The sequence below is a fragment of the Dasypus novemcinctus genome, chromosome 4 (assembly GCF_030445035.2).
Source record: "Dasypus novemcinctus isolate mDasNov1 chromosome 4, mDasNov1.1.hap2, whole genome shotgun sequence".
Lineage (NCBI taxonomy): Eukaryota > Metazoa > Chordata > Mammalia > Cingulata > Dasypodidae > Dasypus > Dasypus novemcinctus.
This window is the reverse complement of record NC_080676.1, coordinates 57,631,749-57,644,768: the sequence shown is the minus strand read 5'-3', so window position 1 is coordinate 57,644,768 and position 13,020 is coordinate 57,631,749. Positions and strand designations below refer to the sequence as shown.

General features: G+C 36.7%; 1 protein-coding gene across 8 annotated transcripts in view; it reads left to right on the top strand.

The window, feature by feature from the left end:
* Window positions 1–11,192, top strand: part of DCUN1D1 (defective in cullin neddylation 1 domain containing 1) — a 35,532-nt gene extending 24,340 nt beyond the window's left edge. For all 8 annotated transcript variants that reach the window (XM_058295399.1, XM_058295396.1, XM_058295401.2 and 5 more), the window contains 3 exons: window positions 5,607–5,689; window positions 5,905–6,001; window positions 7,257–11,192. In XM_058295399.1, the coding sequence (XP_058151382.1) occupies window positions 5,607–5,689; window positions 5,905–6,001; window positions 7,257–7,336 (260 nt within the window). In that variant the 3' untranslated portion in view covers window positions 7,337–11,192. The remainder of the gene's footprint in view (window positions 1–5,606; window positions 5,690–5,904; window positions 6,002–7,256) is intronic.
* Window positions 11,193–13,020: the final 1,828 nt, after the last annotated feature.

Here is a 13,020-nt window from a genome sequence, read left to right as displayed (position 1 = left end):
CTAGTGAGTTGGCAACATTTTGTTTCCTTTAGGAACTATGTTTGAGTCTAGTCTCAGTTCATTTCCATGTTTATCCTTTATTTAACTGATCATTTTTTATGAAATCACATTGTTCTTATTGATTCCTATTCAAAGATTGATGGAAATATCACTGTTGGCATTTAAAATTTTACAATAAGGTCTCACATATTGATTCTGCATTTATCTCAATTTTCGGCAATACTGTTATTGGGAGTTACTGTCCTGCATAAGTCTTTTTTTTTTAAATAAAGATTTATTTATTCCTCCCGCCCCCCCCCCCCCCCGGTTGTCTGCTCTCTACTCCATTCACTGTGTGTTCTTCTGTGTCCACTTGTATTCTCATCAGGCAGCACTGGGGATCTGTGTCTCTTTGTTGCGTCATCTTGCTGCGTCAGCTGTCCGTGTGTGTGTGGCGGGGGGCACCACTCCTGGGTAGACTGCGGTTTCACCTGGGGCAGCTCTCCTTGTGCAGAGGCCACTCCTTGTGTGGGCGGCACCCTTAACGCAGGGGCATCCCTGCGTGGGCCAGCACTCCTTGCACACAGCAGCCCTGCGCGTGGGCCAGCTCACCATACCAGCCGGGAGGCCCTGGGTATTGAACCCTTGGACTTCCTTATTGGTAGGTGGATGCTCTATGTGTGGAGCCATATCCACTTTCCCCTGCATATGTCTTATTTCTTTTTTCTCTATGTTCATTTTTTTTTAAGATTTAAAAAGAAAATTTATTTCTCCCCCCACCCATTTTTTTTTGCACTTGCTCTCTGCTGTTTGTCATCATCTTTTCTTCATTTTTTTTTTTTTTTTTTTTAAGGAGGCACCTGGATCTCCCGTGTGGTGGGTGGGTACCCAACTACTTGAGCCACATCGCTTCCCTTTCATTTTTTCTTAATGCTGTTGTTTTGTTTTTAATTCACGAACAACACTTTTGTTATTTGTGCTCACTGTCTGTTCTCTCTGTCCATTCACTGTGTGTTCTTTCCAGATCAGCTTGTCGTCTTGTCTTCTCATCTTTCTCTTTAGGAGGCACTGGGAACAGATCCTGTGACCTCTGATGTGGGAGACAAGCACTCAATTACTTGACCTATCTCATCTCCATGGTCCGCTGCATCACTCACTGTCTCTCCTCTGCATCTCCCTTTGTTACATCATCTTGCCGCTCCAGCCCTTTGTGGCGTGGGCCAGCTTGCCTTCACCAGGAGGCCCCAGGAAGTGAACCCGGGGCCTCCCATACGGTAGATGGGAGCCCAGTCACTTGAGTCATATCCACTTCCCTTCTTTTTTATTTTATCACAGAATTTGCTCTTTTCCAGTACTGCTTCAGAATCTATAATAATTTTTTAAATTATTAAAAATAAATAATAGTAATAGTAAGTACTTATTATTATTTACCAGGCACTATTCTAAATGCATTATGTGTATTAAATTATTCAATCCTTATAACAACCCTGAGAGGATAGGTACTGTTGGTATTATGTTAAACTGGATTACAGAGAGGTCAACTCATTTGCCCAGTCTCACTTAGCTAGTTAGTAAGTGGTAGAGTTTTAAAGCCTAAAACCAATGCTCTAAATCGAGTTAGGATCATTTTAAGTCTGGATGGGGGAGTCTGCGGATTCTTCACAAAGGTTATAAAGTTTGAGCCTTGAAGAATAAGTACTAGTTTTTAAGGCTAGAAGAAAAGCCATTTCAGGTAAAGGGATTCATATGTTACAGCTAAGAGATGAGGGAAAGCATAGCACTTTTGAGGAACTGCAGATAATTTGACTTGACTAGCTCCTATCTGATGTAGAAAATCATTGAATATTGTAATTGGGAGTGAAACCAAATTTCTATGCTTGAAAAATCCATCTGAAAGCAGTGTGACCCTTTAAAAGGAGTAGAGGCAGGGCTGGAGAAAATGAGATTGGTTATTATGTTGTCACATGGTTTACCTGGAAATGAAGAGCTCCCAAACCTAGGCCCTGCCACCAGGGATGGAGAAGGGTTAGATTTAAAAGGCACTTAGGCAAAATTACAGAACTTCAATTGGATGTGTGAGATGAGGAGGAGTTGTCTTCACCTGTGATTTCAGAAGTCCCTTGTAGGGGAACATTTGGAAATGCAGAGGTGTGTTTTTTGGTTGTTACAATGTCTGAGAGTTGCATCCTGATTATAAGTTGTTGCTACACTTCGGTGCACAGGACAGTTTCACACAATGAGAAATTGTGTTTCCTTGAGAAGCACTATAGGTTGGTGGCATTCATTAAGAAAGGTAAGGTGGGAAACGGACTTTGGCCCAGTGGTTAGGGCGTCCGTCTACCACATGGGAGGCCCGCAGTTCAAGCCCCGGGCCTCCTTGACCCGTGTGGAGCTGGCCCATGCGCAGTGCTGATGCGCGCAAGGAGTGCCGCGCCACGCAGGGTGTCCCCCGCGTAGGGGAGCCCCACGCGCAAGGAGTGCACCCATAAGGAGAGCCGCCCAGTGCGAAGGAGGGAGCAGCCTGCCCAGGAATGGTGCCGCCCACACTTCCCATGCCGCTGACGACAACAGAAGCAGACAAAGAAACAACAAGACGCAGCAAAAAGACACAGAAAACAGACAACCGGGGGAGGGGAGGGGAATTAAATAAAAATAAAAAAAATAAATCTTAAAAAAAAAAAAAAAGAAAAGTAAGGTGAGTTCAGTTTGAGCCATTTGATGCAAGAACCCCAAGAAGATGTATTTAGGGAGTTGGGTATATGAGTCTAGGGTATAGAAATAGGTTTCAGATTTAGGAGTTGTTAGAAGTCTTTGAGAATATAATGTGAAAAAAGGTAAAGGTTTGAAAATCTGCTGAGGGAAGTCAGGTGATTATTGAATGTTGAAGAACACCAGCATCTAGTGGAGGAATGGAGGAAGAGGAGCTGGTAAAGGAGGATGAGAAGGCTGGAGAGGACAGTGAAGAATCTGCTAAGAGTGCTATCATTGAAGCCAAAGGAAGGGACAGTTGACACCCAGCAGGTTTGCTCAGTTTTGTGAAAAGTGTTTATTTGGTAAAAAGGCCAGTGGTAACCCTAGAGATTCATTTCAGTGGGTTGGAAGGTGGTGGAGGTGGACATTTGTTTATAGTGGATTGAGACGTGAGTAGTGGGAGGGAAGAAATTGAAAAATCTGCTGGGAAAAATTGGAGAGCTAGCTACTTTTAACAGATAAAATGATGGAGAGCCATTTAACTTTATTTATTTTAATTAATCCCCCCTCCCCCCCACCGTGGTTCTTTTCATTTGTCTGGTCATTGTTTGCTACCCACAGGTACCAACCCCAGATGCCCCAGGGGTTGAGCCACACCCCTTTCCTGCAGGCTGCAGCCTCTTCTGGCCTGTGGCATCTGCTTTGTGCATAGGAAGGTGTCTGCTCATTGCTGAGGGGTGCCATGTCCAATTCTCATTGTGGCAGGGTGCATAGCTCTCCTTGCGCCAGGGTGTGCTCTAGCTCCCATTGCAGAGGGTGCGGACGGACGTCTATTTGTCCTCTTTAGGAGGCACTGGAACCTGAACCCAGGACCTCCTGTGTAATAGGTAGATGCCCAACTGGTTGAGCCACATGTGCTTCCTGGTGGTGTATCATTTCTGATATATGGTGTTTTTTTCTCAGGAAGATTGAAGGTTATACTCATTCAGGATTAGAACTTTGAGATGATTGAATAGAACAGGGTTATCAACAGAACAGTATCATTCCGGAGAACCCATCCTTTAGATTGATCTTATTCTCTTTAACACTTGGGGAAATGGTTATCTAATCAGTTGAATATTCATTATCCTTGGTGAACACCTCCCTTACCTACCATTCTGAGAATTCTTGGAAGAAAGTGAGCTTGGTTTTGTGTGACTTGCCCTTAGTAAACCCCTACATGTTCCTAGCAATCATAATTTCTAATTTATTTCTTAAAAATCATTTGTTTTTGTCAGCAAATCAGCATAAAGAATACTTTTTTATTGTTTTTAAAAATTGGGGGAGCACCTGCCCTTTAGAATCTTTCCTACTCTCATGATTTCTCAGAGCTTATCAAGTAGTTTTGAGATCACATCTAAAATGCCTTTTATGGTGCTTGGGGTATAATTTTTCCTGTCAGAAATGTAAATTCATTTGTATAGACCACATACTTTCTTAATTACTATAGTTCCTTGAAGATCATAGTTCTTTATTGAAGCAGGCTAATAAGATAGGGAATTAATAGATGGATCTGGAACCTAGAGAGGAGTTGTTGTGGACATCAACAACCCCCAAGATGGCTGCTGGAGAAACCCCACCCCCAGAATTCCACCACCTAGAACAAAGAGTCTTCCTGGGAACAAGAAAAAGCCTTCATGTTCTCTAGAAATTTTATCATTGGGTTCTCACTAAGAAATTGATGGGTGTGGTAATTAATCAAAACAGCAAACAGCTGGAACCCCCTCCCCTGCCCTCAGCAGAAGGGTGAAATAATTAGCAGTTTGAAAGCAAAGCGAGAGGCTTGAGTGCGCTCGCGCTCTCTCACCTTACTTTTTTGCCTGTGGACCTGTCCTGCCCTCTCTACGCAGGTCACCATTTTTCCTCTGCCATGTGGCCATGCAAGTAACCTTGGGGATTTATAATCTATAATGGAAAATTGCAGCTTGTAAATTAGCCCTCTTCATCCCTTTTCATCCTCATTACCTGGGACCCTTACTTTGTTATTTTTTCCCATTTCTCTTCCCTCCCTACCTGAATAAATTACTGGCCTAACTCACCTGGCGTGCTTTTAAAATTCATTTCTGCAGCATAGCCAAGAACCTGGATAGAATCCGGTAGCATTATCTCTGACATATCGCAGGTGTAGTTCTTTTCCTTTTTATGTGGCAGTATTGCTTCTTTTCTTTACTCCCGGCCCACTTAAGCAGCCATTTATATCATCTTCAGCAGACTTTAAAATCAAATAAAATAAAATTCTAGCTTATTTTTAATCAGTTATCCTATGGTCTCCTTTTGAGATATCAGTATCAGTCAACAACTTGGCGTGGAAGATTATTTTGGATTATGAGTAGTAATCCTATACGGTATTCATCATTGATTCTCAACTGGGGGCTCTGTTACCTTTGCCCAGAGGACCTATGCACAGTTGGAAGGTATTTTTAGTTGTCACCACCTGGGGGTGGGGGGAGGCGTGGGCACAGGGCAGGGACGCTCCTACCTGCATCTGGTGGGTAGAAGCCAGGGATGCCTAAACGTGCAACAGTGCACAGGATAGCCCCCACAGCAAAGAATTATTTGGTCCAAAATGTTAAAAGTGCCAGGGTTGAGAAACTCTGGTTTACATCAACACCTTTTGAGCTACTCAGACATGTTTATCTGTATTCTCCAATTTAACCTTCACAGCACTCCTGCGAGGTAAGTGGTATCTTTCTTACCCTGAACACCCCAAAGGGGCTGTTCTGGGGTTGGAGGCAGAATACAAACTTTGGGCTTATTTCTATGGTAAATTTTTATTCATAATATTCGGGATACAATCTTGTTTCTAGATTTTTGGGGGTCTCACTTGTTTTTTATAAGATCACTAGCAAGGACAAATATTTATGGCATTGAAATATAATTTATTTTTAATATTACAGATCTAGAAATGGCCATTGCCTACTGGAATTTAGTGCTTAATGGAAGATTTAAATTCTTAGACTTATGGAATAAATTTTTGTTGGTAAGTTTATGTTTTCTGCAGTTTCATATGCTTTTTCTGAATTTGCTTTGTTTGAAAATGCATGAATAACAATTCATCTCAGAGCATATAATGGACATAGAGGGAGAAATTTGATTAACAGAATTTCATTACACAAGTTTCACATTCTTGTATTTGACATTGCCTAGACTTATTTTTCCAGCTTTTTAATGATTTGAATGTTGCTTTTTAAATAGGAACATCATAAACGATCAATACCGAAAGATACTTGGAATCTTCTTCTAGACTTCAGTACAATGATTGCAGATGACATGTCTAATTATGATGAAGAAGGTAATGAAATTTTTTGCCCTACCGGTTTTTTTACTTGTCTCCATATACTTTAACCATACACTTCTGAACCTATATCCCACTTTTGTTTTTCTTGGAGTTGGATTTCCCTCTTCTGAACTTTTATTTTTACTCTTTTGAATGTAGGTAATGGCCTTTATCCTCTCTACCAGTCTGTATATTCTGTTTCTTTAAATTGTGCCTCAGTTATTCATATCATTCTGAAAGGCGTGAGTAATTTATATCTATGTTTTAGATTTTCAGTTCCCTCTAGGAACTACTTTCTTCTTAGTGTGCTTTTGTTCTTATCTACATATTTTTATTGTTACCTGTGTCTTGTGTCTGTAAGCTTGATTTTAAACTTCTTGATTTCAGTAACCTTGTCTAATTTCAAATGTACTTCAGAAGGCATTCAGTAAATACTCTTTTATTTCTTCATGCATGTCCCACTACTGGGACATGTACTTTTGTTTTTCTAGAAGTGACAGCAATTTGCATTGATCTTTTCACACACACTTACCCAGACCCCTTTGAGAACTAGCAGGATGCATTTTTGAGATTGTTGAATAGACAGAGGTATTCTTTGGAAAATCTCTAGTGAACTTGGTCTCCTTAAAAGTGTCTTGGAGCCATTTAAGCCAACCAGAAATGATGATATTTTCTTCTTCCCTTTCTTATTTTCACTTATATTCTTTACTAAAAAAGTTAAAAATGCTTATTCTTATATATGACTGATAATTGTGCTTTCTATTGGGTTTTACATAAAAGTAAAAATTGTCCTGATTTGGAGGTTGGCATGGGGATGTGTAGGGGCATACATATATGCACTTTTAAATCTTTTAGTAATTTATTATCATGAAATAGAAAAAAGTTTGATACTTGCTCTTAGTTTTTTTTGTATGATTGCCATATAATGTCTGAAAGCTTATTTTCCCCTCATAGTATTACCATCATGTCATGGCCATCCCACAGATGACCAGTTGTGACTTTTTGTTGAAGCTACTTCAGTGGCTTGTAGAAAAGCATAATATTGATTGATGGCCAAAAAGTAATTGTATTCACCAGAGAAAAGACTGAGTGTTGGAATAATAGAGCAGAAAGAATACAAGGAAAATTTTTAGTTGAAGCTAGTTTTTGGGAAGGAAAAGGAATGATATACTTTAGCTTTATATATTAACAAAGGATTCTGTTAAACAGCCTTATTCCTACATTTTCCCCCCTTTTCTCCTATATTTTTTCCTTTTTTTTTTTTCCCCAGGAGCATGGCCTGTTCTTATTGATGACTTTGTGGAATTTGCACGCCCTCAAATTGCTGGGACAAAAAGTACAACAGTGTAGCACTAAAGGAACCTTCTAGAATGTACATAGTCTGTACAATAAATACAACGGAAAATTGCACAGTCAATTTCTGCTGGCTGGACTGAACTGAAGATCAATCCTCACAATTCAGGCTGAGGGTTGGGACAAAACTTTAAGGATACATCTTGGACCATGTCGTATTTCATTCTTCTAATGGTGGTTTGGGCTTGTCTTCTAGTCTGGGCCGCTCTAAACATTTATAATTCCAACATTGTGGAGTTCATCTTATATATGTGGACCATCCTAGTTTATTCTCCCATAAATCTTAGAAGCTTTATGGTGATTATTTTGAGGTTTCCATTCTCGCATAAAGCACAATGCTGTCTTCATCAGAAACCAGTTTGGCATAAGAATTAAACACATGAACATCACAAACAATTTATAAAAACTTCTTAAATATATGCTTTGGGCTAGTTGCAAAGACTACGCTGATAGCACTTCCAATGAGAGTGATATATTTAACTGTACCGGATCTGAAATGGTGTTTTGGTTTTGGAGGATTTTTTTTTTTCCTGACAAATCACATGTATTGTTGACGTGAGTAGAGTATCTGATGAAAATAACCGACGTGAAACATTTTTGGAATAATTTGGTGCCTACCTGAAAAGTTTATTGTGCTTAAGACCCTTGATTTCAAAAAGGTTCTACAAAACTAGTCTGCACTTATCCTACTCATGTTTATATATGTAGTTCTACAGGGAGCTTTTATTTAGAAAAGGCCCACATAATGGTAGACGCCATTCCTTTCAACATTATGCATTACATAATTGGATGTCATTATGATTTTGAAATGCTTATATGCCTGTCAAATAAGTTAAGCTATTTAATTTGTTTTGAATGTTTTAGATTGCTATACAATACAATATTCTAAATTTAGGCATGAAGGTTAATTTTTAGTTTTGTTTTGAGTTTTTTGGTCATCGCCCTATGAAACACAAATGAAATTCCCTTAATTTATAAGAAGATAGTAGGAATTAAAATTTTGAAAATGGTTTTGATGAGCCATGAAGTTCAATGTTTATAATATAGGTACTGCTCTTTCAGACAAATAGTCCATTTTTGATGACTTCTTATTTTGTTGAAATTGCTTTAACTACTAATCACTGTGGCTGCCAAATATTTACTTCAGGAGCAAAGATACCCTTGATGTAAAATATCAATCAATCTGGCTTCTATTTCATAAATTATTTAGTCTCTTTACAGTTTTTGTTTCACTTTAACTCAGTTTTCACATCAATGTAGAATCCCATCTTGTATTTTTTTTTCTCATTACAAGACCCATGAATTACTTTCATGCTGAAAATGATCATTTCTGTGTTCACTAAACTAACATGTGAAGCGGGTTATTACTTTCTTAAACATTTCCTTAAGTCAAGTTAAAAAAAATGTAAAACTTCAAATGTTGGGTAACTATGGTCTGTAATAGGAATAGATGTTGCTTGGTATATCCAGGTACATTCTAACATCTCATGTTGAAATTAGCTAAGGATTATACTTCAGAATAGCAGTATATTTTATACAGATGTGGAAATGATTTTAAGAAACAATGACATATTAAAACTGCTTTTAAACTACATGATTTTGAAATTGACTAGAAAGCTTCCCCCTAGATATTAATATTCTAATCATACCTTTAATTCAGTAATACGTTCCTACAAAAGAAAAAATTTAATATCTCTCTTCACGTTACTAGAATTTAGTTATTTTTTCAAAAAGGAAGAGAAAAGAATCTTGCTGCTCTCAGTATGTCCTGATTTTATCATTTGTATAGATACAAAGAACTTCAATTATGAAAAACTTAAAAGGGTATATTTTTAAAGTTTTGTTTCCTGTCTTGAAGATTTTGAGTTATAATATTGTTTTCTGATTATTTCAAGTGTGCTGTGCTCTGAAATGATATCCCATTAGGTTTTTATTTCAATATAAATTGTTTTTCATAAAAGTCTTATATTGATTCGTGGCCCAGTACCTCGGGGTTTTAAATTTTTTTCCTTTTAAATGCAAGACCTTTTCAACAAAATAGTGTTTGTCATCAGTTTGGTACTAAACATTTATAATTACTGTGTAATTATAAACAAAAATACATAAAGTTTGGAATATAATTATGTAGCATAAAGGTTAAGGTTGTTCACTCTATGACAGCATCTTAGATTTAAAACTATTACTAGGGCTGAAAACAGAAGACTGATTTAATGTGATGTGATTATTCTGAGGGTAAATGCCTGGTTGCAGGGAATATTTTGTACTAAAATGCTTACACATATGGCCGTGTGTATGGGTATGTGTGTACGTCTGAGAGAGAGAGAAAAAGACACACACATACGACTTGAATTGCTTTAATTCATAAGTGCTTCAGCCTTCATTCTGGTAAACTTCCCGTGCTGATTTCTTTGTTTTAAACTGAACCACAGGTACAGTTCCTTTTTTGCCAAATGTCAAAACAGGTACACATTTTTAAATGTAATGCTTTTTTAATAGTAAAATGTATTAAATTAGAAGTGCCCACATATAAAAATACTTGAGATCAAGATTATCTTTAGTGAATATCATCTGCATATTTCTGTAAGTTCAATTGTGTTTCTTTTCAATCCCTGTCATATTACCAACAGAGGCAATAAAAGCTTCAGTGAAATTGCCATGACTAAATCTTTTCACATATTATTTCAGTGTATTATTTTTTAAGGACTAAAATTTCGTAAAAATTTTTCAAAAAGATTAAATATTCATGGAAAGAGCATTGTAATGGCAAGTTTTGGGGAGAAAAGACATGCCAAGTCTTGTTTACTACATTTAACATGTTTACAACTATACTGGGCTGCTTTATTTAATGAACAAATACTGTAGTTGTATAATATGGCATTGTAAGTGTGTGCCCTTCATTAGACTTTTTAAAAGTTTTAATGAGAGAAAAGTAAACTTAATAAAATAACATGGAAATCTTTTCTATAATATCCTTACTGGGGAATTCTTATTTAAGCAAGGTATATAATTTTTTTTAACTCAAAGATTTAAGTGATCAAAGTGGTCATTTATTTTTTATTTGATAATCAAATTTGAGTAGTTAGGTTAATGTGCACTTTGCTTATGTATTGTAAACCTTTTGTAACTTTACGTATGAATGACAGAAGAAACTTAAACATTTGGAAGAAGAAAAGTGGGGAAATTTTAATTATGGTCCACAAAGTATGCCTTTTTAAAGATGAATCAACTTTTAACAAGAATTAATTTATATGGCTTTCAATGTTAAAACTGTGTATATTTAATAGAAAATACTTATCTGGCACCTCAGTAGCTTTCTTTAAATGCTATCTTATACTTTCAATAATGATTTATATTGAATACTTAGCTGTTTTGATAAGATTTTATCAAAGTTGATAATGTAATGGTAAAGTGTTTTTAAAATGTGAACTATTTAAATTATATCTTAATAACCGAGGACACAATACCCGAACTATGATTTCTACATAATGTGATGATTAGGGTTCAAATTATGATTCATCATTTACTTGATTATAAACTTGAGTATATTTCTGAACTCGATTGCCTCCATTTTTACAATCATAATACAGCAATAATTTCTATTTTTATTTCATAGAAATGTGAAGTTACATATACTTTTACCTTTGATTTCTAATGGGAGAGGGTTTATATTTTATAGTTAAGGTAAATATGAAAACTTCTAATAGTACAGTCCCCTTTGCCAGGTTCATCCTTATATTTGTTGTCATTTTGGTTGAATACAGTTGCCTGATTTGTACCTGATTCTGGAGGCCGATTATGTTAATTAAAAACAACAACAACAAACTGATACAGTTACATAAATGGTTTTACCAGAGCATTCTTGGTGATCTTTTCTTTACTGCTGTTGAATAAGTGGCATTTCCTGCTGACCAACTCATTTATTTGACATCTTACCACTACCCCTGTAGGTTTTGTGTAAATGTGGACTTTGACTTCTCCTTCGTTGATTAAGAAAAAAAATTATAACTAATGAAGTTATGACAAAAAGTGAACAGTCTTTGTAGTAGATGGCATTCCTAAAAAGTACTGTCTTTATTTTTGGAGTTTGGTTTTAAAGGGAAATGATTTAGGGAATTGTTTTGTCATTATCTTCTTTAAAAAATTGAGATTTTTAAAAAATGTTTTTCTTAAATATATCCGACTTTCTCTTTTCTTATGAGTGTTACTATTTTCAGCTTAATTTTTTGTTGTGCTGTGCATAAATCATAATGTAGTTTGTAGTTTAGAGCAATTGGTTTTCAAGCTGTAAGTTGTGGTCTGCTATGTTTTATGAGGATGGGCCATGATAGGGTGCCTCTTTCACTTCATCTAGCCTTTTTTTTTTTTCAGAGATTTATTTATTTACCCCTCCCCTGCTCATGCCCTGCTGTTTTTGCTCTGTCCATTCTCTGTGTGATCTTCTGTATCTATTTCTCTTTTTTGTCCTCTCATCTTCCTCCTCTAGGATTCAGAGGGATTCAATCCTGGGGACCTCTGATGTGGAAAGAGGTTCCCTGCCAATTACACCTCCTCAGTTCATGGTCTTTGCTGTTTGACTCACTTGCACGGCACTGGCTCACCATGCAGGCACTCACATGGGCACTTGGCTTACCACGTGGGCACTCATGCAGGCACTTGGCTCACCATGTGGGCATTGGCTCTCCACACAGGCATGCTTTCTCTTTTTTTTCACCAGAAGGACCCAGGGATTGAGCCTGGGTCCTCTTATGTGGTAGGTGGAGGCCTTATCACTTGAGCCACATCCTCTTCCCAGCCTTCTACTTTTTATCTCCTGTGGGTTATTAATATATAAGATTGGTTTGGGGAACTATGTATTTTGTTTTAAATTTTAATGTCAGATTTAGAGAGAAAATTACCCCTTGGCAAATCTTTTCAGTGGAATGGAGAGATGAAATCTGACCAAAATTAAAACCGGCCAGAGCATACAAGGTAACATTGTTTGAAAAGAAGAATCCATCAAATAAATTCAAAACAAATTTGAACCAAAATAATGAAAGCAAAGCTTGAGAAACAATGGAAAGCTTAAAAGTTATCAGGCAGCAAGTAAATGGGTTTATGACCAAAAGAAGAAAAAAAAGGAAGTTATCTCCTTTTCTGTTTAGAATGTATGTAATATATGTACAAATGCATATTCAATATAAATATTTACTTAAAATTTTATTTTACGTTATGAAATATTCTACAAAACCTTTAATGGAAAGCTTGGGCAATACCAAGCAAGAGTTTTTATTTACAAAAAGGAAAAATATAGGGTGTAAGGTTAGGGGGAAAACAAGTTTTAAAATGGCCAAAGTACAATGCTAATGTAAGCAGCAGTAAGATAATTATTTTGCCACAAAATTACAGGACACATAGTTAAAGAACAATATTTGATGATAAGGTTTGGCAATGTGTGTACTTGGAATCCTTTGAAAGTACCATGCTTTCAAGCAAATGCTAATATTTTTTATCTTAATAGTATATTAGAATTCATGTACTGAAAATCATCAAAAATGAATGGACTGACAGCCAGAGCTTTAAAAAGAACATTGCTAAGACTGTAGTAGTGGTACTTAAAAAAAAAAAAAAGCTTTTGATATATAACATATACACCATAAAATTACCCATGTTAAGTACCAATTCAGGTGGTTTTAGTAAATTTA